Source organism: Sturnus vulgaris, chromosome 9 (genome assembly GCF_052056855.1).
Source record: "Sturnus vulgaris isolate bStuVul1 chromosome 9, bStuVul1.hap1, whole genome shotgun sequence".
Classification (NCBI taxonomy): Eukaryota; Metazoa; Chordata; class Aves; order Passeriformes; family Sturnidae; genus Sturnus; species Sturnus vulgaris.
This window is the reverse complement of record NC_142251.1, coordinates 5917283-5942039: the sequence shown is the minus strand read 5'-3', so window position 1 is coordinate 5942039 and position 24757 is coordinate 5917283. Positions and strand designations below refer to the sequence as shown.

Here is a 24757-nt window from a genome sequence, read left to right as displayed (position 1 = left end):
TGGCACAGGGGTGCAATGCGTGGGAGCTTGGGCAGGAGCACTCGAGTGAACTTGGAGCACCTAAATCTTCCTGTGGCTCATGTGCTGAAACTGGAGTGAGCTCACTGTGGATCCCGGGACTCGGACCTTAAATTTAACTTTTGTAGAGTTTTTCCATGACAAAACAGAATAACTTTTTTGTATATCCTGAGGGGCCAGTCCTCTCCACCATCCTTGGTGTCCCAGAGGTGTCCCAGAGCATCAGCAGAACATTATTAGCTCGGTAGCATTCACTTTCATCCATCTTTTCAGACCCACACAACCTATTTTATCTTCACCAAGTCAGCTCTATTTTTGAAGGCTCTTTCCTCCCCAAGGGTAATTAGGCTGCACTGCCAGAAGCCACACACTCCTCTCCTCCATCCTCCTCCACTCCCTAACTCACCTTCCCACTCTTTGCCCCAGCTCGCCACCACTCCAGGCAGGACACTACAGTTTCAGGCAAATCTGCCACTTCTCAGGAGAGCCAGGAGTCCACTCAAACTTTTACTGCTGTGTAAGTTTCCTTGAACTCCCTTAACAATAAAGCACTTGAATCCTTCTCCTTTGAATTAGCAGGAGCCTCCAGCTCTGATCTACTAATGACAATTTTTTAATTAGTCTGAGTTGCTTACTTGCTTTTTTCCATGGAAAGCAGCCAGCTATGTTACTCCACAGATAACTGGGAAAAAGGAGTCATTTCACTGTGAAACTTGCCTTGAAGAGGCTGCCTGCTTGGACTGCCCTGGAGAACAGGAACCTCACCCAAACCCAGACCCATAGTGCAACATGCAAAAATAAACAAAGATTGTGTGCAATGAAACTTCTTACTTTCCCTAGTGTCCTCCTGGAAAGGCATTCACTCCAATCCCAATTTTAGCTCCTCCAGTCTCACCCTTTGGAGTGCCTCCATGTACACAAGCCTTGTGACAGCTAATATGGATCTGTGATGAGTTTTTGTGGGACTCAGGTTTCTCAAGGCTTATCAGAGAAGAGGATGACTGCAGAAATCAGCCAAAAGCCCAGGAAGATGAAATCTCCTCAGTTTCCCTCCATAAGCAATAGAGAGAAATAGTCTGCCCAGGTTCCATTTAGAACAGCTGAAAGCAGTTCTAAAAGCTTCTGACTCAACAGTTCAGCCTCTGGATTCATTTCAGCCCCTGGCATCATATGGGGACACACTGTCAAATCTTAACTATTTAAACAGAATTACTTAGAAAAAGAAGCAAACAGCATGAAGGATCTCCCAGAGAAACACATCCTTCTTCTTGTTTTGCACAAATTAGTGGAAAACCTCTTGCAGAGCAGGGATCTTTATTCTTCTTAGGAATAAAAAACAGCCAATCAACCAAAATAGTTATGAAGAACATATAAAAGAAACTTTGATCTCCATACAAAAAGAAAGGCAGAAAATTTCCAGATGCTTTTGTAAAGATAAATGATAAATAGCAAGGCTTGTGTGATGGAGCTTTTTCAACAACTATCAGGGCAGTCTAATACACACACTGGGAGAAACATATTTCTGTGACACAATAAAATGCTGTGCCTTGTTTGTGCTGAATTCCCCAAATTAACAATAAAGCACAAACTTTGTGCTTCATGCTTAGAAGAAAAATAGTCTCACGTTTACAGTTACATGGAGGTTTCAACAACTCAGTTTGGGTTAAAGATAAATAATGCTGATTTGTGAACCCAGCTGTCACTTGTATCTAAGTTAAATTTTACCAATTTTTATTTCTCTTCTATGAAATTGTCTAGATTGTCCAAAGCAGGGCTTCCATAATATTTTCTATTTACTTTACAGTTTCAAATACTGAGTATATTTTAGTCCCATTGCAGTTTCAGACTAGGTATAAACAACTGATTTATCCACACACAAAACTATCAGCCCAACGTCAAATAACAGCTATCAAAGAAGACTACTAAAAAAATTTCTAGAAACTGAGCTGAAAGCTATGAAAGCTCGTTTAACCCTTGCACTCACCCTACAGGAAAGATATATTCAAAGGAAATAATTACTTATTTTCAAATATCAGTTAAAAGCAATCTTTGTGTTTGTCTACTTATATTTTTTCTTGTAAAATAACATGACTGAACTCTTTCCACACTGCAAGGAAAATCACTCAGGCTTAATATTTTAAGGTTTCTTATACAATGAGTTGTATATTTTCCAGAGAACAAGAGAACAAGTCATGTTCCAGGTATTGCCAAATGCATTTAAATTGTGTCTCTTTCTGAGTGGTTTTAAGATCATCATAATTAATTGGGGTGGTTCATATGAATGAAGGAAAGACTCTGCTTTGCATCCATATTCTGCTTGGAGAGTTTGTCTAAGAACCTGATATACAGCCATGATCTTCTCAGGAGAGAAAGCACCTTTACTTGGTTTAGGGGAGGTCTGAGTGCCACAAAGCAAACCAGGATCCTCTTCAGGACATCCCCCCATAAGAAGAGTGAGGGTAAAAGACCTCCCAGGGAAGAAATCATTTGGCAGACTGGGAGGAATATTCTCATTTCCCCTGTGGATGGGTGAGGCCAATGAGGAGGCTGTTAAAACAGTCATGTGCCAATGAACCAGAGATGGAGATAAAGGAGCTCAAGCAGTAGATGCCTTAATTTTCTATGGAGAACACAGATCCTGACTGAAGACTACATCAAGTGTAATTAAGTTTTTTTATCATAAATCCTACTTGCTATGCTAGAAAATGGAAGACACCAACAGAGCACCACCAGCCAAAAGCTTTTTTCTTCATTTCTTGTGCCTTTGGAAGTTCAGGAAACAATTTTGCAAAGGAAAAACCATGTGCCAGCTGCAATAGCCACTAGAGGACTCTGCTGGCCCAGAGATACTGGCTTGGCTGCAGCCCTCAGTTGGACAAGCTTCAGGAAGGAAGGAAATGGTCCTTTTTACCCATCCCACTACCTCATTTGGGATCAGAACCTTAAAGCTGGCTGGAAAGATTCCTGACATACAGAGGAAAAACACCCTGATGGTTCACCTCTGTCCTTTGGCTGACAAGGTGCTCTTAGCAAAGATATTCCTGCAGCTCCTGTGGCACAGGAAGACGTGAAATCAAACAGACAGAGCTGACCTTTCCCAGTTCTTATCCTCACACCAGTGCCTTTGATGAAACAGACCTTAGACTACTTCCAGTATAAAGCTTCATGTTAAACTTCACCTGTGCAAACTTTAAAATAGTAGCAGCTCAGAGATGGAGATTTGGTCATTTTTGGCTACCTTAGGACCAGTAAGTAAAACTTACTAGAGCAGAACCAACAGACAAACAGGTAGATGAACTGTGTGGTCATTGGATTTGGCTTCATCAGGGAAACAAGCTGGAAATATTTATAGTTTAATGAAAGATATTGCCCCAGCTCACATGTCTGCACTCCTCTGGAAAACATCCCTGTGCAGACCCTTGCAGAAAAAGCTTCAGCTGAGCTTGGTGAGTAAAACTTGATGGATGAAACTGGTTTTGGCACAACCTTTAGGTTTATGTTTCTAACAAGAAAAGAATGTACTCCTCAACCACCAGCTGCTGAAGGGCTGCTCAGGATGGGGCTGCAGTTCATTTGGTGCTGTGGTACTGGGGATGGGGGCTGGAAGTGGAGACTGCATCTTAAATGTGACCTTCATGATCAACTGCTTTAGTGAACAGAGAAAACAAAACCTGGGCAGCTTTGGAGGAAAGACAAATCACTTCAAACAACAAACCATGTTGTCTCAGCTTTTGAGTTACAACCTGGCTTAGGGGATACAGAATAGATGTTCAACAGAAAGCCAGGCTGAGCCAGATGCTAGGAGCCAATGCCACAGCCAGGATGTCACATGCTCCCAGTGGGTCACCGAGATCATTGCAAATCAGACTGACTCAGATCACATTAACCACTGCACTGCCCTTCTTTGCACTGTGACCATTCTTATCTGCAGTAAAGAGCAACCAGGAAACCAGCAGAAATGATTGCAAGGCATTTGAGTGGAGTCACAGGGCAGTACTGAGGAGAAACTAATTACTCAGGAATTCCCAAATTCCTGAGATGCAAATTGAACAACCACTGTTAATCTATATTTTTAGCAGCGTAGCCAGAAATCTCTTTTAAAAAAAGCATTAAAGGATTAATTTCTTCACAATAAATTGAAACTTTTAAAAGTAACTAATACTATAGTATGCTACAATATTTGAATTACAATTTTAATTCGTTAAAGTGAATCTGTAGGACTTTTTCTAAGAAACGTTCATAAATCAAATTATTTAGGTGAAGAGGAAAGAACATGATGATGGAGGGTGGGATGTCTCATGTTCTCAACAAGCAAGTAGGGGGAGAGAACTGGCCAAAACCCATAGAAACCCAACATTAACAATAATATTTAAGTATTTCCTACCAGTCCTGCACAGCATTGAAGGAGTCTTCACTGGTGATGTCATACATGAGGACAAAGCCCATGGCTCCTCGGTAGTAGGCTGTAGTGATGGTTCTGTATCTTTCTTGTCCAGCTGTATCCTGCAACAGAAAGGAACACTTAGGCTTTGAGATTTCAGTTCTCAGAAGCAAAAGCTGTAATTAGGTCCTATATCTAAAATAAAGCAACTACTTTTTGTTATGATACATTTCAAAATTCTCAGTTGCTCCCAACTGAAATGAACTCTACTTACATTTTAGCATTAATTAGGCTTTTGCATCAACTATGATTTGTTAAATGCATTTTGACACATGTACTATTAAAAAAATACCAAAGATGTCAACCCTTTAATTGCTCTTCTCTGCCTCAGCCGCAGTGCAATAATGAAATGTTAGCAGAGTTCACTGAAAGCTGACACTTCAAAGCAGAGGCAAAATAACCAGTCCAGGACTGTTCCAGGCAAAAAATATTTACATGTTGCAATTCAGTGTCAGAGTCAGGAAAATGTCCTTGACGTAGATGCTGTGGGTGACCCCTTTTATTGCCTCAGGTCAGAGACAAAAATTAAAGATTTGATGCAATCAACATTGTTACAAAAAAGTAAATTTACTGTGAAATATCCCAATCACAGAGTCTGAGGTCTCACATACTAAGATGAGATCTATTAATCCTCTTCTGTTGGTTCATCTTAATTCTGTTTCCCCCTAGAGTTCCTGCAGAGTTCCTCCACCTGCAGTTGTCATTCCTGCATTCAGCTGGGCAGCACAAAGGTGAAACTCTGGCATATGCAACAGAAGAATTTTGAAAGACTTGTGACAGCTAGAAAACATGTCAACTACCATCTGTTGGATGCCAGTAGCACTTTTCCTTTGCATTTTACAAGCCTATTTTTAAACTGAGGAATATTTCTACACCAGAACAGCAGTCCTACAGCCCAACCCATTCTCTCCAGACCTGCCTTCTGAACCAAAGAGAGAAGTCATGTGCTAATTGTCTCTCTCATTCTGAAGGTGTCTATCTTTTGAAAACATTTCATCCTTCTTTTGGCAAATGGTAGCTCAGTAAAACAGCTGCAGGGAGCCAAAAGGCTTTGCCTTAAAGTGTGTGCTCAGTATGAGGTGTCAACTTATAGTTACTGTGATGGGTTAGTTCTAAAATGAACCATCCTTCAGTGCCCCAAAACCCATCCTGAAGAAAGCATTGCTGCCACTGGTTTAAAATGTGATTAAAGTTCTAAAGAAAAAGACCCTAAAGGACTTAACAACCGTGTAATTTGTTGGAAGAGTAAAATAAATCCACATAGAGCACTCTTGCAGGAGTAGAGACCAGACACAGCACATCATCACCTCCCCAAGAGATGGTGGGGGGGAAAAACAGCTTTAAAATCATCCTGCCCATCATTCCCATACATGCAGCTTTGCTTTTGCTGCCTGCAAGAGACAGTGCTGGCCCTTGCAGAACACACAGCAGCCAGTCTGTGGCCACCTGTTGTTAAGCACCAGAACATCACAGAGTCTCTCTGTAGGAGGACAGTGCTTGTAAATAAGCTCCCTACAGCTTGCTTAAAAGGCTCTGCTATTGCACTACTGTGAGACTATCCACAGCTGTAACATACTGTGAATTTCCCAGTGGAGAGGCTGTGCAGCAGGAATCTTGCTGTTTCTCCACCAGTTCTCTGGGAAAATATGTGATATTTTTCCCTTAAACTTGTGCATTTATTTCAAGACAGGGTAGTCCACTGGCTGATCATGATGAACCATTGCACACTGGCTGAGGAGTTGTTCTGGTCCCTCCTGACAACAGGACAGAGGTGGGAATATCAGAATGAGGTGGGCTCCACCCTGTAGCCTGAGTGACCATTTCTCTTCCTGCCAGTGATAAATCCATCACAGAGTACTCTTATATCCACTGACACCACATCCCCCCATAGCTGCTCAACAGCTAAATCAGCCATGACAGCTAGATCCTGACTATATTTCCTCAAGCAAGAAAGGTCTCAGCAGTAATAGTATTGCTCTTTTATTCAGAGAGATGATAGTTGCATTATTTTAGCCTGATTTCCTAAAGACATAAGTCTTATTAAAACATCAGTCTCCACATAGGCACTCTTGATCAAATTAGGCTGAGGGAAAATGTATTCAAATATTTTTACATATGTCACAAAAAGTAGTTGGTAAGGTGAAAAGAAATCATAAGCATACCTTAGCTATGAAAAAAACTGAAGTGCAGTGATTATCTTTTCCAAACACCAAAGGATTCACATGAGAGAGGCTTGCTTTGTGTCTCATTAGGAGAAGACCCTAAATCAGTAACTTCAGAGATTCTGCAACCAATAAAACCAAACAAATCCATGGAAAGTCAGGCTTGTCTACTTCTGATGCTCACAGCATTATTGTTTGATACCTGCATTCACAGGTTCATCTGCCTTCCAAATCTCATCTCCTGTTTTCTCCTCTGTGTTTGACCAGTGCTCACTCTGACTTAGGGCATGAGGCTGTGACGAGGCAATAAGTGACTGCAAGATACATTGTCGAGTTACATTCAGAATAATTTGTAAAGAAATTAAATTTGACAATGGCTCAGAGCAAGGACTCAGCTCTGGATATCCAGGCTGTCCTGGGAAGCAGCCTCAAGGGACACACATACAAGGTGACTTCCAAAATCTGTCCTGATACCACCTCAGTGCCTCAGCTCAGTGAGGAATGGGACTGAAAAATCCAAGTTGTGCTATTGCCTGAAAGCTTTGGAATTTAGCAAATCTGATTTGCTGATTTCAGTATTCTATCTGTGATCCTCCTGTGTGGGGGGATGGGCCCCAATTTATACATTAGTGAGAGACAGGGCTGCAGGAGGTACAGAACCCCAAGAGACAACACAAAATTCTAACAAAGTCATAACCTGTCAGAACCTGTCCTATGTGGGCAGTGCACTTCAATCATTAGAAAGATAAGTTGCATATTCACTAGGATATACTTGTGTGCCTGCCTTCTCAGATTATCAGAGGGAGTGTAAGTGTGAGGGAAATGCATCCTGTATCTCATGGTATATAAATTTTGTTCATACCCTTGCCCTGGTAGCCATGGGCTACAATGCAGATGTGATTCATCTCTTCCTGAGTCCCTGACAGTTTCCTTGCTCTGTTTTACTGGACAGGTACAGAGCACATCATCTCCCCTCACAGCTTTATAGTGGCATTTGTCCAACTATACCTGAATTGTTTTACTATCACCCTGAAATTACTTTTTTCCTCATGTTACATTAGCTTCTTAGACAGCAATAAACTGGCTTAATTTCCTTGACTCACACCATGAGAGCTTAAGTGCACACACTCCCTCCCCACACACAGATGCCTAAGCATAAATAAAATAAAACAAACTGCAAAATCTGAGCTCACTTTCTTTAGCAGTTACAGCAGTTGTCCTTCCCTCAGTTTAAAACACCACGAGCCTCGGGTAATTAGTAATTTCAGGTTTTTAAGTTCAAGTTTTTTATCTAATGAAGGAAAAAATAACTGACAGAAATGCTCCCCACCCTGCCAAGTTGTTTCCAAGATTTCCAGGTAGACCATAGACTCATTAGGAGACAAGAACACGAGGCACAGGCAGGGATCAGCAGAAAGGTGATGTAGCACTAATTAACAGTCTAGCCAAATGCCTGGGTGGAATAACCTGAGCCTCCAGCATCCAGAAACCTGCTGGGCTGTCCCTGAGGAGGAATCAGAGAGCTTGGCTGTGAGCAGGCACAGGAGGGTCTCTTGAGGTGTATTTCCACCAGTGTGCTACCAGCTCTGTTCTTCTGCAAACTATGTGCGTGCCTGTGCTTTATGCAAACAATTAAAAACGCCCACAGGACCATTAGTGGGTAGCGTGAAACAAAAATTTGAAGGTTTTGCATTAATGAGCCATCAAAATTCAGTGTTTATCAGAGAAGAAAAATATCTAAATGCACTTGCATTGTGTGCAGATGCCCTCTAGTCTCAAGATCCATCACGCAAACATTCACAATAGGAATACAATCAGCTTTTCTTAAATTTACTTGGCTGTCTCAGCAGAAACTGCAAGGTATTAACACAGGAAACATATTTGAGTTTTTAAATAATGCTCTTTTAGATGCCCTTTGCTGCAGCTCTGAAAAATCACAATTCCTGATTCCGAACCATCCTTCTAGTGAAGATTTCCAGCCACAAACTCTTTGTTCAAAATAAAATGTCACTGAAACATCTAATCTGTACTGAATTTAATCCCCTTAGCACCATGACTTTTCTAGCAGTGTATGTGACAAACAGCCTCTGAAGAAATCAACATCTCAATTTTTTTAAAGGATTATGGTGTGATTTCCATGTTTTTTGTTTTTTTAAAAAAGAAGAATAATATGCAAGAATGAGAGCTGCTTATCATCCAGCTATTAGCAAGATCTACAAGCTGCATGTTCTTGGCATTATCCTTCCTTAGGCTGCTCAGAGTCAGAACTGAGGCTACATCCTCCCCAATAACCAGCACTCACCACAGTCTGGGGCTTCATCAGACCTGGTGAAGGAACGACCTCTTCCCTCCTGTTAATTGTCACATTGTAACACCTACACCGTGGCATTTTGCACTTTGTTTGGGGCTTGGTCAGCCGAGGAGACAGGATAATCCACTTCCCAGCCCCATGGTTATGGGGGATGTTACATTCACACACACACATATTTGCAAAAGTAGACTTTGGAGTGGAAGCCACCAATAATGAGATAAACAAAAGTCACCTTGGGAAAGGGGAAAAAAACAACCCACCCACCAGGTACCACAAGAGAGAGGGACCTCGGGCAGACTAGGATGTGTCATTAATAAGAGAATGTTAACATTAAGCTTAGTGTTTCCTGCTGGCAGCTAGAAATAGGAACAAACAGGCAAGCAGGATGAGTCACTGGTTAAGACATGGAAAAGATGTGATGTCATGAAAAACCTGTGAAGATTCAATTGCTGCCAGGAGCAAAATAACACCTGGTTCCTTCAGAACTCATGTCTGATCAAAATGCTCCAGTTCAACAGATTATATTAGGCTTTTTTTTCTCTCTTTCTCTTATTATTTAGTGCTCCCATTGCCCAAGAGCCACTGGAACCTACTCAGACACATTCACCTACCTTGAGAGACATTTCATTTCAGCAATATGCAGGAAAACATTTCTGATGTGAAAAAGACCCAACACAAAACCCCTGCCTTTTTTGATAAAATGCTCTACCCTTGCTAAGTACTTTTTTTAACATTTCCCCATTATGGCCATATTCACTTCTATTCTTTAGAAGCAGTAAAACCAGTAGCCTTGGATAATTTCAGTACTTATCAGTTGCAGGAATTCCCTTTTTCCTATCCTATTTTACTTACCCTGTACAGAAAGTTCTACCACCCTGTTCTCCCTAGCATTCCCACACTAACTGCTTGCAGTGGAGAGGTGGAAATTTTTTGGAAAGAGACTTTTAGTGCATGCAGAGTCTTCAAGAGCTCACCAGCCATGAGAGGCCTCGATCATGCCCAACGCAGGCTTTTGAAGTTGTTCCCTGTAACTCAGTGGCTAAGTATCTCTTCAGGTGAGGCACTGCACTTTTCAAAGTACTTTTGTTAAATAAGCTTATGGACAAGCAGGTAATGCTACTGTAGATTGACCTAATCCACCATTAAAATATTTCTGGCAGTAGAGAAGCCCCCAGTCTTTTAACTTTTCTCAGCAGCTCCACATCATATAAGCGAAATCACTGAAAAAAGTGAATCACTGAAAATGCAACAGGGTGCATTTGCCCAGTAGAATGTAATTCCCACACTAGAATCAGGCCAAGGTACTGTGATTGACACTACTGCTCATGACCTGCTAAGATGTTAAAAATGTTATTTCCATTTTCCCAGGTGCCTTGAGATTGCAGTGAAGATTAGCATCAGTTGCCCTTCCTGATCTGTCAGAGGGTATGGAGGACTGGAACAGGATTGGCTTACCTATGAACTTTATCTGCTCTTCTCATCTTTTTGTAGGCTGAGTTTTTCTGTTAAAGTATTTAAAAGACGGTGCTGCAAAGGTGAAATCACATAAAGAGATGCACACCAAGATTAAGTTCATTGGGCACATTTCTTAAATTTTATAGAATTGAAAAGCCTTATTTCTCATTACTTAGAACTAACATGAAGATCAGTCTTATATTCTTGATTCTTTCTGATCCAGCTACCTTGATAGAAAAATAAAGAAATGGCAGTGATAAAAATCTGTAGCATCCACACCACATGCCTACTTCAAATTCCATTTCTTTAGCTACAAATAAACAGCAAACAAAGTTCAAGAGGTATATGATGCATTTGAAAGCCCATCCACTGTGGGCAAGTGATAAAAGCATCACTGATATGATAAAAAAACCAAGCCAAAAACATCTAAGAGGCTGAGATCCCAGAGTAAGTAGCATTTTGGGTAGTGGATGCATTATTATTATGGAATATATTGCCAGTTTTGCCAGATCCTTTCAGTTTTCCCACATATATTCCTTAGTACTGTTAATCAGCCCTTTAAGAACAGCCATACAACACACAGATGTCTGAGCAGGGTTAGCCACGGTAAGCATTGTTAATTAGCTGCTCTTGAGAAGCTGCTAAATTAATCACAGCCAGAGCACTTCAGAAGCAGCGCTGACTCCTGAGAAGGAGCCAGAGTGGACATCCTAACTAGTCCTGCAGGCCAAGGGATTGATGTGCTCCAGCCCAGGGCCACCGCGGCTGGGCACAGCTCCCTCTAACCCGGGACGTGTTCCGCAGCACCAAGGGACATCTCAGCCCGTTATCAACCCGCTGCCAAGAGAACAAGTGCACGGTGCGAGGAGGAAGAGAAGTGACGTGCCGTACAAATCCTCCTGGGCTCGGTAGCCTGGTTCTTTGATCTCAGCGAAGGGAATTAGCACCGCGGTGCCGTGGGGCTCCCTCCCCTGCACCGCACGCTGGAGAACGGAGCAAATGCCCGCACGGAGAGCAGGCGGCCAGGGGGCAGGCAGAGCTGCCGATGCAATGCCATGGTAACCAGCACGGGGCTGCCGCCGGCCAGCGGAGCCGGAGCGGCGCAGGGACGGGCACCGCGCCCCGCCGCCAGCCGGGGATGCTGCCCCGCCCTGGGCAAGACCTTCCTTAACTCATTTATAAAGCAGCTATTTCGGTGTTTACGAAAATCAGTGACTTTGTGCTTAAAGACCTGTTGCAACCTCTAATTTAAAAAAAAAAAAACCTAAAAAATCTTGGTACTCTGCTAGGAGCATCCCTCCGAGGGCTGGTTCTTATCAAAGGAAGATTTCATTTTATTTAGGAGTGGATTAAGGCTAAATCCGAGCCCCATACTTCACAAGAACCCCCTAGAGAGAGATTATGTCAAGAGGGTCAATTCTAAGACAAAGTGCTCAGAAATTCTGGGAAGCTGCCCACGATATTTTTGAGATTAAAATACCAAATTGAATTAAAACCATGAGGCAAGAAAGTGTGCTTTAATTTGAAGGGCAGCAGCAAGACAAGACTAAAATAATCAAGCTTAATTTATATTAACAACAACATGCCAATAAAAAGAAAATATAATATTCTTCTAAGGTCTTTAAAATATTAATGTGTAATTTTTCAAGATTTGGTGGAAATTAAGAGCCGATCAGGCAATTTTTCAATTTATTACCTCCTAAATTAGGGAAAAAGCCCCACTGTTGTATTCAGGTAAGCATCAAGAAAAATACAAAGAAGGGTCTAGCACTCAAGAAGGTAGAATGAAAGCTTAAAGACAAAAAACCCAAGAGCAATCTGAACCACATAAATCAGAAGGTAAATGAAAAGAAAAAACTATATATCTTACTTCAGTGAAGTTTGAAATATATTTTCTAAATGTTGGAATTAGCAATAACATAGATTCCTCTCTCTCATGTGTTTTTGTTTGACAGAAATGCGCACACACTTTGAAAAGCAATGTAATAAATAGATTTGATATGCTGGTGACATGTTTAAATTCACAAGAAATGTAAAAAAAAAAAATCAAATGGAATTTGAAACTCTCCAAGTAAACCCACATCTCTGCTAAGAATATAAAGGAAGACTTTCAGCTAAAGAACAGCTATTTTGGAGTAGTCCTAAGCATCTTAAAATAGAAGCTTAGAATTGAAGTGCTTTGTCAGCCACAACAGTACACGCATGATGATGCTCAAGTAATAGCACAAGACAAAGAAAACAATCTTCTGCCATTTACCGTGATGTTTTCTATTATAACCACACAGATAAGATGTTAAAAGAGATTTTGTTGTGCAGCAGCTGCAGGCGGCTCCCAAGGCAGCCCGGGAAGCACCTCGGGGCAGAAGTGGTTACAGCTAATGCGTTTCTAGGTGTGAGGTCCTCTTGAGCACTGTTTTAACTTCACCCACCCTTGTGCTGATGCTCCTTTCTCTTTTCCATTTGGAAAGACAGCCATAAGCAAATACTCCTCGACACACACGGGAGATGTTTTGCTGTTTGGTATTTTTACTGTTTTATTTTTACTGATCAATTCATCACCACCTTCCTGCTCTAAGCCCCGAACTGCCTTTGGCCAGTGGGCACATCAAGGGCCCGAGTGGCTCAAACCTTCCTGATGAAAAGCACATCTTCCTGTTCACCTTTTCAGAAACACAGAGGAAAAAGCAGATATCCCAGCTGAAGAAAAAGTGCTGGCATTCTAAAAAAGCAATATGCTGCTCCATGCCTCCAGGTTCACCTGTCCCCAGCCATGCACACCAGTGGGGCCCTGGTCAGGCTCCCAAGCACAGCCTGCTGCTTTTATTTAATAGGACCACTCAGTTCAGGCCAATTTTGGAGAGATGTCACTTGGGGATTGATATAAGTTCTGAAGGTAAGGTCCTGTCTGCATCCAGTGACCTCAGCAAAGAATGTTGCATATGCAGGAGTCCTGACTTCTCTCAAATGAGAGTAAATGTCTAGATAAGAGGAACACAAGACTCAGCATTTTCCATGTGATCTGTTTCTCAAAACACAGACCTCAGCCCAAGGAAAGGAGTAAAAAAGCTGTTAAAGACAACTCCAAACTGTCTTATTTAAAGCTAATAAAAATCCTACAAGCAACAGAGACAGCATGAGATCATATTTGTACAGAACACTAAATGTGTGCAATGCTTTACACATCAACAAAAATACAGGGGCATCAGTCTTCATTATATTCTAGCAATTTTATATTAATATAGCTTGACAAATAGGGAAACTGCACAGCATTACCCCAAGCAAGCAAAGGTCTATCAACCAATCTGTAATTGAAGCAATCATAGTATCAGGCACAATATAGGCACAAGTGCATGCATTATGCTGCTTCCTAAATCACCCAAGCCCTCTGCCAGGAGAAAATTGAAATCAGACTCTCTGGACCCCTGGCTCAGTTCAGCAAGGGAGCTGAACTACACTCCATTACCTCGCACTTCTGGAAACACTTTCCAGTTTAGGAATGAATTAATAGTGTTACACTGGGAAAAACACACACTGAAATATTTATCAAATGAAAGCAGCCTCCCTAGCAAGCAGTAACCTCTGGGCACACAGTGCTCTGCTTTCATGTGCAGCTGAGTGATGTGTCTGGAGAAGGTGCAACAAGTTGACGTTTGGAGCAACACATTATTTACTGTGATAGAGATTTTAAAAAGGCTCTTAGGATTTGTTTTTTGTCCCACCCCAGCCCAAGTCACTTCTCTGGACTGAAAGGCTGCAAAATAAAACTCTGGAGCAAAGCATAAGTGAGCAGAATTAGATCTGCCAGTGAGCTAAAGACATTTTCACTAAAGGGGACATGACTTCAGCAACAGCATAACTGCTTCAAAACATTATTAAAGTACAATTAAATTGATTGCACCTTCTGCCTGCTGCTATTTTGCCTTATTCTGACATCAAAGAATTACAACTCAACACAATTTTGGAGGCTTCAGAGCAGCAGGGGAAGCTTTGGTGTTGGCTGTCTGGAGCTTACCCTGCTGCTTTATCTCAAGATTCAGGCAGTGACAGTCCCTGCCCGTTCTGCAGAAGAGAGTGATTCTTACTCCTCCAGGGAACAGTTGCTGTTTCACTGCTATGCTCATATCACAAACACCACTGTAAGAAGAACAGAGTTCAGGGAACAAAATGTATCCCCATTTAAAGCACTAATAAAATTAATATGAAGAACTGAAAGGAAAAAACAAGTCTCTTCACATGGCACCAAGATCTACTTTCTCCATCTATTTTTCCCAAGGGAAGTAATTTCCCTTGACCACAGCTTTTCTTTACATCTTCCGAGTCAGTTGAAAAGTTATGAAAGCCACAAAAATATCCAAAACTGTTTAGATGTGTTCTTTTGCTAGTTCTTCATATGGAGCCTGGAGGGGAAGTGGAAGACTTCATCCCTGTCCTACTAGGACAAACTGAGAGCTCCCATAACTCTCAACCTCAGCCAGGCCTTAGCAAATTGTGCAGTAACATCAGAGCTCATGTCTTGCCAACACCTCCTGAGAGAAGGGCATCCTAAAATCTAATCCCCAACAAGGAGTCTTTGCACCAGTAAACAGTTCTTTCTGCCAGCCTTCCTCATGCTTAGTGACTAAAACTTTCCTGGATTCTAGTTATCTTCATTAAGTAGGGCAAAAGCAAATATGCAGCCAAGTTTCATCCATCTTACATACTCTTCCTGGAGTCAACAGTTCAGGCAATAAGTATAAGATGATAAAAAATAAACACTGTTCTAATCTCACAGTGCCCTTCCACATCACTAATGATACATCAAATCACCCTGCATTCATTAGGGCAGTTACCTCAACAGGCAGCAAATGTTATATAAAAACTCTTAGATAAGAACAGGCAACTTGTTTACCTCCTTTTAATTAGGGAGCAGGCAAGCTGCAGTCTATCTCCTGAAATGAGATGTAAACATAACTGACCTCCACACATGCCCCTCTTTCAAACCAGTTTATTGACACGAGCTGCAGGAAACACCTCACATCCACACTTGCTTCAGTGCCACATCCATGCTCTGCTCTTCAGAAAGGGAAGAGGTGGCATTTTTGTGTGGAAAGAAGAAAACCAGCAGGTATTCAAGATGCACCTGGCAAACACACAGGTTTAACTCTGTGCCCATGAAAGAAAATGGGAGGGGTGAAACTAGAAATAGACTGGGACTTTTCTGGAAGGAATGGGATCTGTCACTTCAGGAAAGGAGACACCTTGTAACATGTTGTAGTTGAGGAAGAAGGGACAAACCGAAATGAGCCAAAAGAACAGCAAAAAAGATGATGTGAAGGCTGGCTTATCATAAACCATTGGAAAGATGAGCTGTATTTGGGTGAGTTAAGTACAACAATCATCCCAGGATGTTACAAGGCTTGTTTCAGAAAAGGCAAAAACAAGCAGCTTCCTTGGGCAGGGGCCGGTCTCTTCATCTGTGACAGAGATCAGCAGGTCTTCAGGCAGTCTCTCCTTCAAGCTTGAATGATTCTCTAAATCTGCAGTTCCCAAGGTACTTAGAAAGTGCAGATGAAAAAGTGATATTATCCTTGTCACACTCAGTAAGACCAAAGAACTCCGGCTGATCTCACTAGGTCTGGGACTTGTACCCATTTCACTATTTAATTTTTAAAAGGGAGAGAAAACACCTCCATTAGTTATTTTGGTATATATAGACCTCTGCACCTGCTGGTGGATTGGGTTTTTTACATCTTTGCGTAGAGTTTCTTATGTCATTTCCAGGGGTTTGGCCAAACTCTGCGACCACAGAATAATGAAGAAATCTGGTAAAGCTTAAAAAAATTCAAAGACAAAGACGCATTTGGTTCATGCACCCAAGAGACTCAGGTCAGGATTTGATGCTGTGTGACAGATGTTTCTGGCATGCAGCAGCATCGTCCTCTTGGAGCTTTTCCATTCTGTCAGCTTGTGACATAATCTGAGTGTTGGACCATTTCATAGCATGGTGATGCAGATTTTAGTGCAGAGACTGCACTGAGAACTATAACCACACTGTGGAAAGCAGAGTTGTTGCCACCTCTGTATCCTCGTGGTTACTGAAAAGCCATTTTGCAGACATACTCAGATTCCAGCAGGAATTGATGAAAATACAATTAATTAAATATTCTAAGGAAAAGAAACACAATCACAGGCTTCACATTGTGTCCCAGTTAGACTGTGCTTAGGTCAGAATTCTCAAGTGCTAATAGGATTGTTAAAACAAAGAAAGTGAATAACTGAAGGAAAAAATCAACTAGGCAAATAGTAAAGCTACTTTTAATTAGCATCTTTGTTTTGCTGAAGGGATCACAAGGTTTCAATAGCAGTATATAACAGAGTTTGCAAACACATTGTTGTAATAAAAGGGAAAACAAGAAATTCAGAAAGAATGTGCTATATTAACTTGATACTGCCAGGGTAAACAGTTTTACAATCTTGTAAGGAAGATTAGGATCACAAGTTACCAGGATACCATTGTTCCTTCCAGCTTTGTGTTTTCAACACAAAATTGAATACTTTAACACAGACCTGTACTTTCCCTGCTGCACACTCATTCATCCTGTTGTGGGGGAAGCTGCAATAAACCAGCACAGGACTTTTCAGAATTTCTTTGTTCACAGGAGTCACCAGCTTGTTGTTCATAATTCATTATAGTTCCCATAATTTGAAAGTGAAATAATTTCTGGGTACAGTTTTCCAGTGTAACTTCAGAGAGAGCATCTGATCCAGATTTTGCTCCCAGGTATTCTGCTCTAGGAGCTGAAGTTTCCTGGGTTTGTCTGAGCTCAGCTGAGCTTAGCAACTGATTTTCCATTTCTTCATTTGCTCAACAGTGACAAACCCTACCAGTCAAGAACAGGCTCCTGTCACTCCAGATGGACAGGGCTGGAGGGGCAGCTCAGAAAACCAGGAGAGAAAGCTCATCAGAGGGTGGTAAAGCAGGGGAGACAAGGGCACATGCCAAGGCCTTTTAGGAGTCCTGTTCTTTGTGAGAACGCTTCTCTCTTCACTGACTTTTGACTAGCAAGGATTTTCCTTCCAATTACATAAACACCTCCCCACCTCCATGGATAACTTCTGGCCTCTTCCAGTGCCATGGATCTATTTCTATCCCTAACTATCCTTGCAGAGAAGACCTGAATTTTGGGGACATGTGAGATGCATCTATAGACACAGTATGACAAAGCCATTGCAGGACTAGTTAGTGTTCTTCTAGGAATGAATTGTTGATATATAAAAGGGGGAAAAAAAAGGAAAAAGAAAAGCCAGCCTGGAGGTAGCTATTCATTTATACTAGAATACAGATTGGAGAGACTACATTGAAATACAGATTCTCTTGGTCACAAAGAATTAGGTTTCACAGGTTCATATATAGAGTATACACGATTAAACATACAATTTGCTCTTACTGTTCATCTGTTTACCCACCTGAATGAAGACAGGTGTTAACTCACAAGCTATACCTTCCAAATATCATACACAAACTAACTCATGGACACATCAAGCCTGTCATCTGCTATATCTAGGAGGAGATACCAACTTGCTTCTTGACAGGAGTAGATTAAATACCAGCAAAACTCTTCCTGATCTTAGCAACTGTGCTCACATCCCATGAATCACTCCTGCAATACATACAGCAAAAGCAGAAAAGCCAGGTGGTGTCATTGTGTACCCAAGGAGAACGCCCCACTCCGCAACAGAGCAACAGTCTTATGTCAGTGGGACTTTCTGCTTCTCAGGGGTGCCATCTTCTCCTCTCACACATCACAGTGCCTAAAGGTGACAGAACTCCAGAATCCCAAAGCAGCCTCACTGGCAGTACTGCCAGCTGTGCTGCCAACAGTGCAACAAGCACTGTGATCACCTTGGAGCTGCTCAGGACAAAGCAACTGCAGCTCTGACATTTGTGGGCTCATCTTACCTGTGAATTTCTTCTCCCTGAGCAATAGTTTTGTGCCCACGCAGAAGCTTTGACCCCACTGTGGAACCTTAGAGCAGGAGGAAAAGAAGCAGAGCTCCCCTCCTCCAACTCAGGCTTAATACAGGAGACTTCCGTTTATTTAAATAAATGTTATTTATATGGCTCACCTTGGTAGCTGCACACAAGCAGTGTGATTACTCAAGTCTTGTAAGAGAAACGTCATGCAGAGATGGCTGTGAAGCATCCCACTCTTTTTTCCTCTCCTGCAGCAGCTGTGTCTATAGTGATTACTTGCATAAGTCACTCACATCAGTTGCTATCAATTACTATGTGGTGGATTACCATCTAATGTTCTTACATAAATAAGATTTTATACCTCCTTGATGAAGTGGGTACTTTTGGCTAGGTGGAAATCACTCTGGGGCTTAGATATCAGTCACGTCTGGAGAAGAGCAATGGAGCTGGGAAAGGAGCACAAGTGATGAGGAGCAGATGAGGGTGCTGGGGGTGTTCAGCCTGGAGAAAAGGAGACTCAGGGAGGACCTTGTCACTCTCCACAATTCCCTAAAAGGAGGCTGTAGCCATGTGGGGATGAGGCTTTATTCTCTGGTAAAAAGTGACAGAATAAGGGAAAATGGCTTCAATTTACACCAGCAGAGGTTTAAATAGGATATTAGGAAAAATTTCTTCACCGAAGGGTGGTCAGGGAATGTAACAGGCTGTTCTGTTCCACAGAAGTAGTGGAGTCACCATCCCTGGAGGTATTTAAAAGACAAGTGGATGTGGCATCTGGGGAAACGGGTTAGTGGTGGGCTTGGCAGTGCTGGGTAAACAGTTGCACTTCCAACCTAACCAACTCCATGATTCTGAGTCTCCCATAAGGAGAGCAACTGACTTGCTATGATCCAGCTTCATTTACTGACCACTTGGAAAGATTCTTACTTCAACCCCTATTCATAAGGGTAGAACAACCAGCTCCACTGGTCTTAAGTTGTATATTTAGTGATGCATGTTTCTGCAGCATTTGCAGGATCCCAACCTACATAAGTTGACACGACTTTTTGAGAGCACAGGAGGAATAAATACATCAAGGTAGGTGTTCCACTTCTTTTCAAAGAGCAGCACTTCATACCTTGGCTGGTTTATATCCACACAAAACAACAGCAAGGCTTCCTACCTATAACTGAATGCTCATAAGTAAAAGTATTTAGCCTCAGGTTTGAGATGTTGCACCCAATAATCCACTTCCTCTGAAAATCCTCCACTGTGATATTATGCTTTCTTCTCCCTAAGCAACATGTACACAAACATCTAAACTGAACAGGCTCCAGTAAATTCAAAACTAACAAACCAATTTCAAAGACATTGGTCTGAGCTGGTCTCCTAGACCTCACACACCTCTAGTGAACAGCCTGCTTCTGAAACTTTCTAGATTCACCTCCTGATCCACAGCAGAAGTTTTCCTAAAAAATGGTTTGAGATTTTTTTACAGCTACCAGTATTGCCCATTTCCTGATGCAAAAACTACACCTGTCCTAGCTAGATATATTCAATGGCTCCTCATTTGTACAGACAGAAGAATGTGTTGTCAAGCTGCAATCAGAATAATGTGTCTCCTCCTGTTCACCACAGAGTAATCACTGAGAAACATTTCAAAATAGACAACATTTTCTCCCCTCCTTTTCATGCATATGATACAAACATGTATCAGCAGAGCTAGAAATTGAAACAATCTTTTAGACATGCTGTCATGTCAGTAATCAAAATCAATCAACTCAAATCAAATTAGTTCTCCATGTGTTCAGTTAAAATGCATACCATATGCTGGCTGAAATGTATACCAAAGCAAGACTGTGCAGCTGTAGGAAACTTTTTCTGCAGCTCTGTTTCATGGCAATATTAGGACAATTTCCATTAAAATACCAGTATTTAACTATTTTCAACCAGCCTTGTCTAGCTCCAAAGGAGCAATTAACTGACTTGTTGAAATTAGTCACTAGTGATGCATCAAAATACCTGCTGTCTCTGTAGGGTCCAATCAAGGGTTAAAGGAAGAGCTCAGTCTCTGATCAAACAGGACCTCTGAGAAATCACAATTCACCAGGCATACCCGGAGGCTCAGCTGTGGTACCATTTGCAAGATTTATATGATGGTATTCTGAGTCATCGCTTACTCCACCTAGTTAAACATCTGGCTGCTGTCAAATTGTCAAGGTATGCTGAGCTAGAATGCACCTGCTTACAATACCAACTACTTCTTAACATAATTGGTATTGCAGCAATGCTTAGGAGCCTTCAACGTGAAAGGTCACCCAGGCTGGCCAAGCAGCAGCTCCTCCAGCCACTGCTGAATTTCTCTGTGCAGGAGCAAGCGAGCACCAAGGGGCTGCAGGAGCCACCACCTCAATCAGCACCAGGGCTGCCTCCTCCCCACCAGACCACCTACTCTGCATTCCAGGAGGCACTGGGTGGGCAGCCCTTCAGAGCCCTGTGTTTGGGTTTTATCCCACAGTTTAGCTGCAGAACCAATATCAAGTGTAAGATACAGACACTCAGCGTGCTCGGCATCCTGAGGCACCAGGTGAGAGCCAAACCACCTCTCTTCAGTGCACCCAGTCCTCAGCCTCCCTCCTACAACTGCTCACAAAAACAGCTGTGGCTGTCTGAAGCTGGCTGGGAAGTAGATACATAGCCTGTTTTTATATTAAATGCATTATAGTTATTTTAACAGCCCTGTTCTATTCTGACTTCAAACAGCAGGAGACCTTTGCTTGCCTCTCCACTCTCCTTACTAGAAGCCTCAATTTGTACTTGATGAGATGACTTGTTTTTCTCTCAGCTGATCACTGTCATATACCTAACCAAATGTGTCAAGCAAAGTATTAGAGGGGATTCATAAATGCTAAACCTCTAAGAGGCTTAGGAGTGAGAAACATAATCGAGTGTCACTGCTGGAGGCAGAAGAGTTGTTTAGGAATTCTGATAAGCATCAATTCAGCAGATATTAATTTTTATGCTGGTTAATCAGAAACAGGAAGTTTCAGGAAACAGAAATGCTTCTCTGTCTCTGTGCTCATTCACCATGGGGTAGAGGAATCACCAGGGGGTAAAGAAGTCACCATGCCAGCTCAGATTAGCAGCTGAAGAGTTTCAGCATCCTGTCCTGAACAGTAGAAGCTTCTGATCTAAACAGCAATCAGAAATGGATGTTTCTGCAATAGATACAAACTTGCAGAGAAGTATAGTTGTGTAAAACTTTACATAAGTAACATAACAGGGGAAGGGAAACACTTTCCTAACTTAGAACCCAATTGCCAATAAACCAGCTTGGGGTGGACTACCTTTGCAATACTAAAATATCCCAATAACTGAAACACTAAAACCTCTCTTCCTCCTCCATACAGAATCAGGCAAATCCTCCAGATCTTTTTTTATCCCGCACAGACTCTCAATTTAAAACTTTTTCTTAACTCTATAGGTGTAATTTAAAGGAGTTCATCCCTCACGGGTTCCTTCCTCACTGATGAAACTGTACACTGTGACTTCCAGGTGATCTCTGATCATTTTTGGCCAGAAGCCTTAGAATTCTACTGTCAGCACATACATCAGACACATTATCTCCTGTATCAGTGGCTGATACATTTTCAGCCACGTTATTGTCATCATTGCCTACTTCTTCCCTTCAGTGGACCAAGGAGTTATGGTAGAAAAAGGACTGCAAATTGATGGGGTTTGGTCCCCCTTCCAGAAGGAGCCTGTGACTGAAGCCTGAGCCCTGAGACAGGCTCACTCTGGTGTCCCCTGATCTGGCAGCAACACCAGCCCCTGGGGCTGCTCTTCCTTGTTATTTCTATTCACAGAGCAGTGTGCACACTCTTCAAGAGCCAGAACTTCTTCCCCTGCACTCTCCTCAGCATCAAAGCAAAACCACATTTTGCACAGAGTACCCAGCTGGACAGTCCCACTTCATTACTTTCCCACTGAGCTCCTGCTGGCTACCTGCAGGTAAATCTAGCCTATATTTAATCTCTAAATTTGAAGGGATATTTCTTGTTTATTTTCATACTGGCCTTGACTGCAATATTTCATACCCAGATACCTGCTGTGCCACCAATTTGAAAACTACCTTCCCACAGAAATCTGTCAAAAGTTCTTCACAGCATCAGAGAGGCACCTGAGCACAGCAATACAGATACCTGGTGGAGGCATTCCCTCTGCTGCCCTGATCCAGTTAACCAGCAATCACATTATCTTGCTCCTTCAATACCTCTGGGCTCACTTCAATTCACTTTGGTCTCTCTAAACCTGGCACTATTGTATCTGCTGCTGTAAGATCCTCTCCAAAAGACAGCTTGATTTGAAAAAGGGCTAAACATCTTTAACTCCTATTTCACCACTGGAAACATACCTTTGGTCAAAACACATCTAGACTCAGAGTGATCACTGCAGCACTAATAATTAACAACTGGATGCAGGCTTCCAGTGAACCATCTGAATGAAGGCAGGATAAAGCAATCAACAAGCCCATCAGTTATCTGTCAGTTTTGAACTGCTGCACTCATTGAAGGCAAAACATGCACACACATTAAAACATTCTGCACAAGTAACTTCCCTGTAGTTTCCACAAAAAAAGCATGCCTTTCCTTTAGTCATTTCTTACACTCTTCTCACTGCACCTATAGGAACTTTCAATAGCACCATCAAATCAATATGGATATGTAATCTGCATGCATTTAACTTCAAAAGCAGCATTACTAACAGCTTTCTACAAGATAAATGTTTCATGTTATCAAAATAATTCATAAGACATATTGACTTTCATGACTCCTTGCTACTTTCAAAATTCTGTTCTCTGACAGAGACAATCAAGAAAAAATCTCTAAATAGGTTCATCACAGTCTTCTGCTCATTAGAAAACCACATACTTTGCAATGTCACTTTGAAGGAGGAATTCTGCAGAAGTAGAGCTGGAAAACTGAATTATATTACAAGCTGAAAAAGCAGAAAGCATGCTGCCATTCATTTTAGTCACTTCCAAGCAATTTCGTTTGAATCTGCTGAAGGCAAATTTTGATGTAAAGTATGAAAGCTCAAGATCATCTAGTTAATAAGATGAATGCCTGTTAAATCTTCAGTTGGGACTACAGCCTTCATTTATAAAAACACAATTTCTCCAGCAACAACAGAATTAGTATGAGTGTGTTTAAGTCCTGCTCACAGGATCTGCCAGCCATATCTTCTTTCTTATTTCAATCTGAGATTGACGTCAGCAGCATTCACAACCTTTTGAGAACTCATTCTCCAGTTTCTACTTAATTTGATGTCTCAGAACATTTATATGACTCACAAAATTTGCTGTTTGCAGCTTCAGGGCACAAAGATGGAAAGAAATCCAAAGGGAAAAAAAAAAAAGATTGCATTTAGTGTAGTAAAATAATAGTAAGGAAGAAGAGACAGATAAAATAGTCGGGTGCTATTTTTGGCAACGGTTGTTTAGTAAAGGAAGCACAGCCTTCTCTTTCATTACTCAATAAAACAAAGAAACACAATTTTCTGTTCCATTCATTACTCAGAGTGAATTAAGAGATCAATCATAAGAGCAAAGTTAAACTTACAGGATTTTGTAGCTATCTGTGGGAGCTGAGTGACACTTTGAGACTGCCAAAGCCAAGACCTAAGGCACCAAGACTCCCAAGAGAGGACATTTCTTCACACAGGACACACTCCTGACTCTGGAGGAGAGCTTCTCTGGGGTCAGAAGGCCTGCTAGAAACTGCTCCAATTCAAATTCAAAGGGCCACCTGTGCTAGGCAGAACTGTAAAACTCAGGAAGAGCTCATTTTTAGGAGAGGAAAGTAATCACCAATGCCAGTACAGATTTCATTCCTGAAAACCCCTGACCCTTCCTCTGCACACAGAAGTGCTCCACATCCTCTGGATGAAGGGAAGATCAATTCATCTGGGGAGCTCGATTCCTGATTGCACCTCACAGGGAGACTGCTGGAAAGCTTCCATTCTCTCAGCTGAGGGGTTCTAGTTCCAAACCTGGGTCTTTGGCAAGTCCTTCTCAGTGAAAAAATGAATTACCCCCCCTGTTCTGAAGAGAGAGCACTGGTTAGATGAATCCTTCAAGCCTTGACACATTCCAACTAATACTCTTATTGTTATTAATCAAAAATTTAATAGATGAGATCTTCAAATTAATATGGCTTGGGAATATTTTCATTTAAAAAATGAAGACCCAATGAGTCACGGCTGCAAATGTCACTCAGCATCTCCCTTTGAGAGATTATTTTGAACATGTGCTTTATTGAGCAGACAGATTTTAGCAGAACACAGCAGACTCACCTGTGGCATGAGGGCGATTAAACTTTTATCAATTTTTTTTTTAATATCTGTAAAATAAGTACACAAGAAGTGAAAGATCTCCT

At 41.7% G+C, this 24757-nt stretch overlaps 1 protein-coding gene across 3 annotated transcripts in view; it reads right to left on the bottom strand.

Moving 5' to 3' along the window:
* The window catches only part of RAB3B (RAB3B, member RAS oncogene family), a 50531-nt gene that overhangs the window by 5943 nt on the left and 19831 nt on the right, over positions 1-24757 (bottom strand). For all 3 annotated transcript variants that reach the window (XM_088169704.1, XM_088169705.1, XM_088169706.1), the window contains one exon: positions 4403-4521. In XM_088169704.1, the coding sequence (XP_088025830.1) occupies positions 4403-4521 (119 nt within the window). The remainder of the gene's footprint in view (positions 1-4402; positions 4522-24757) is intronic.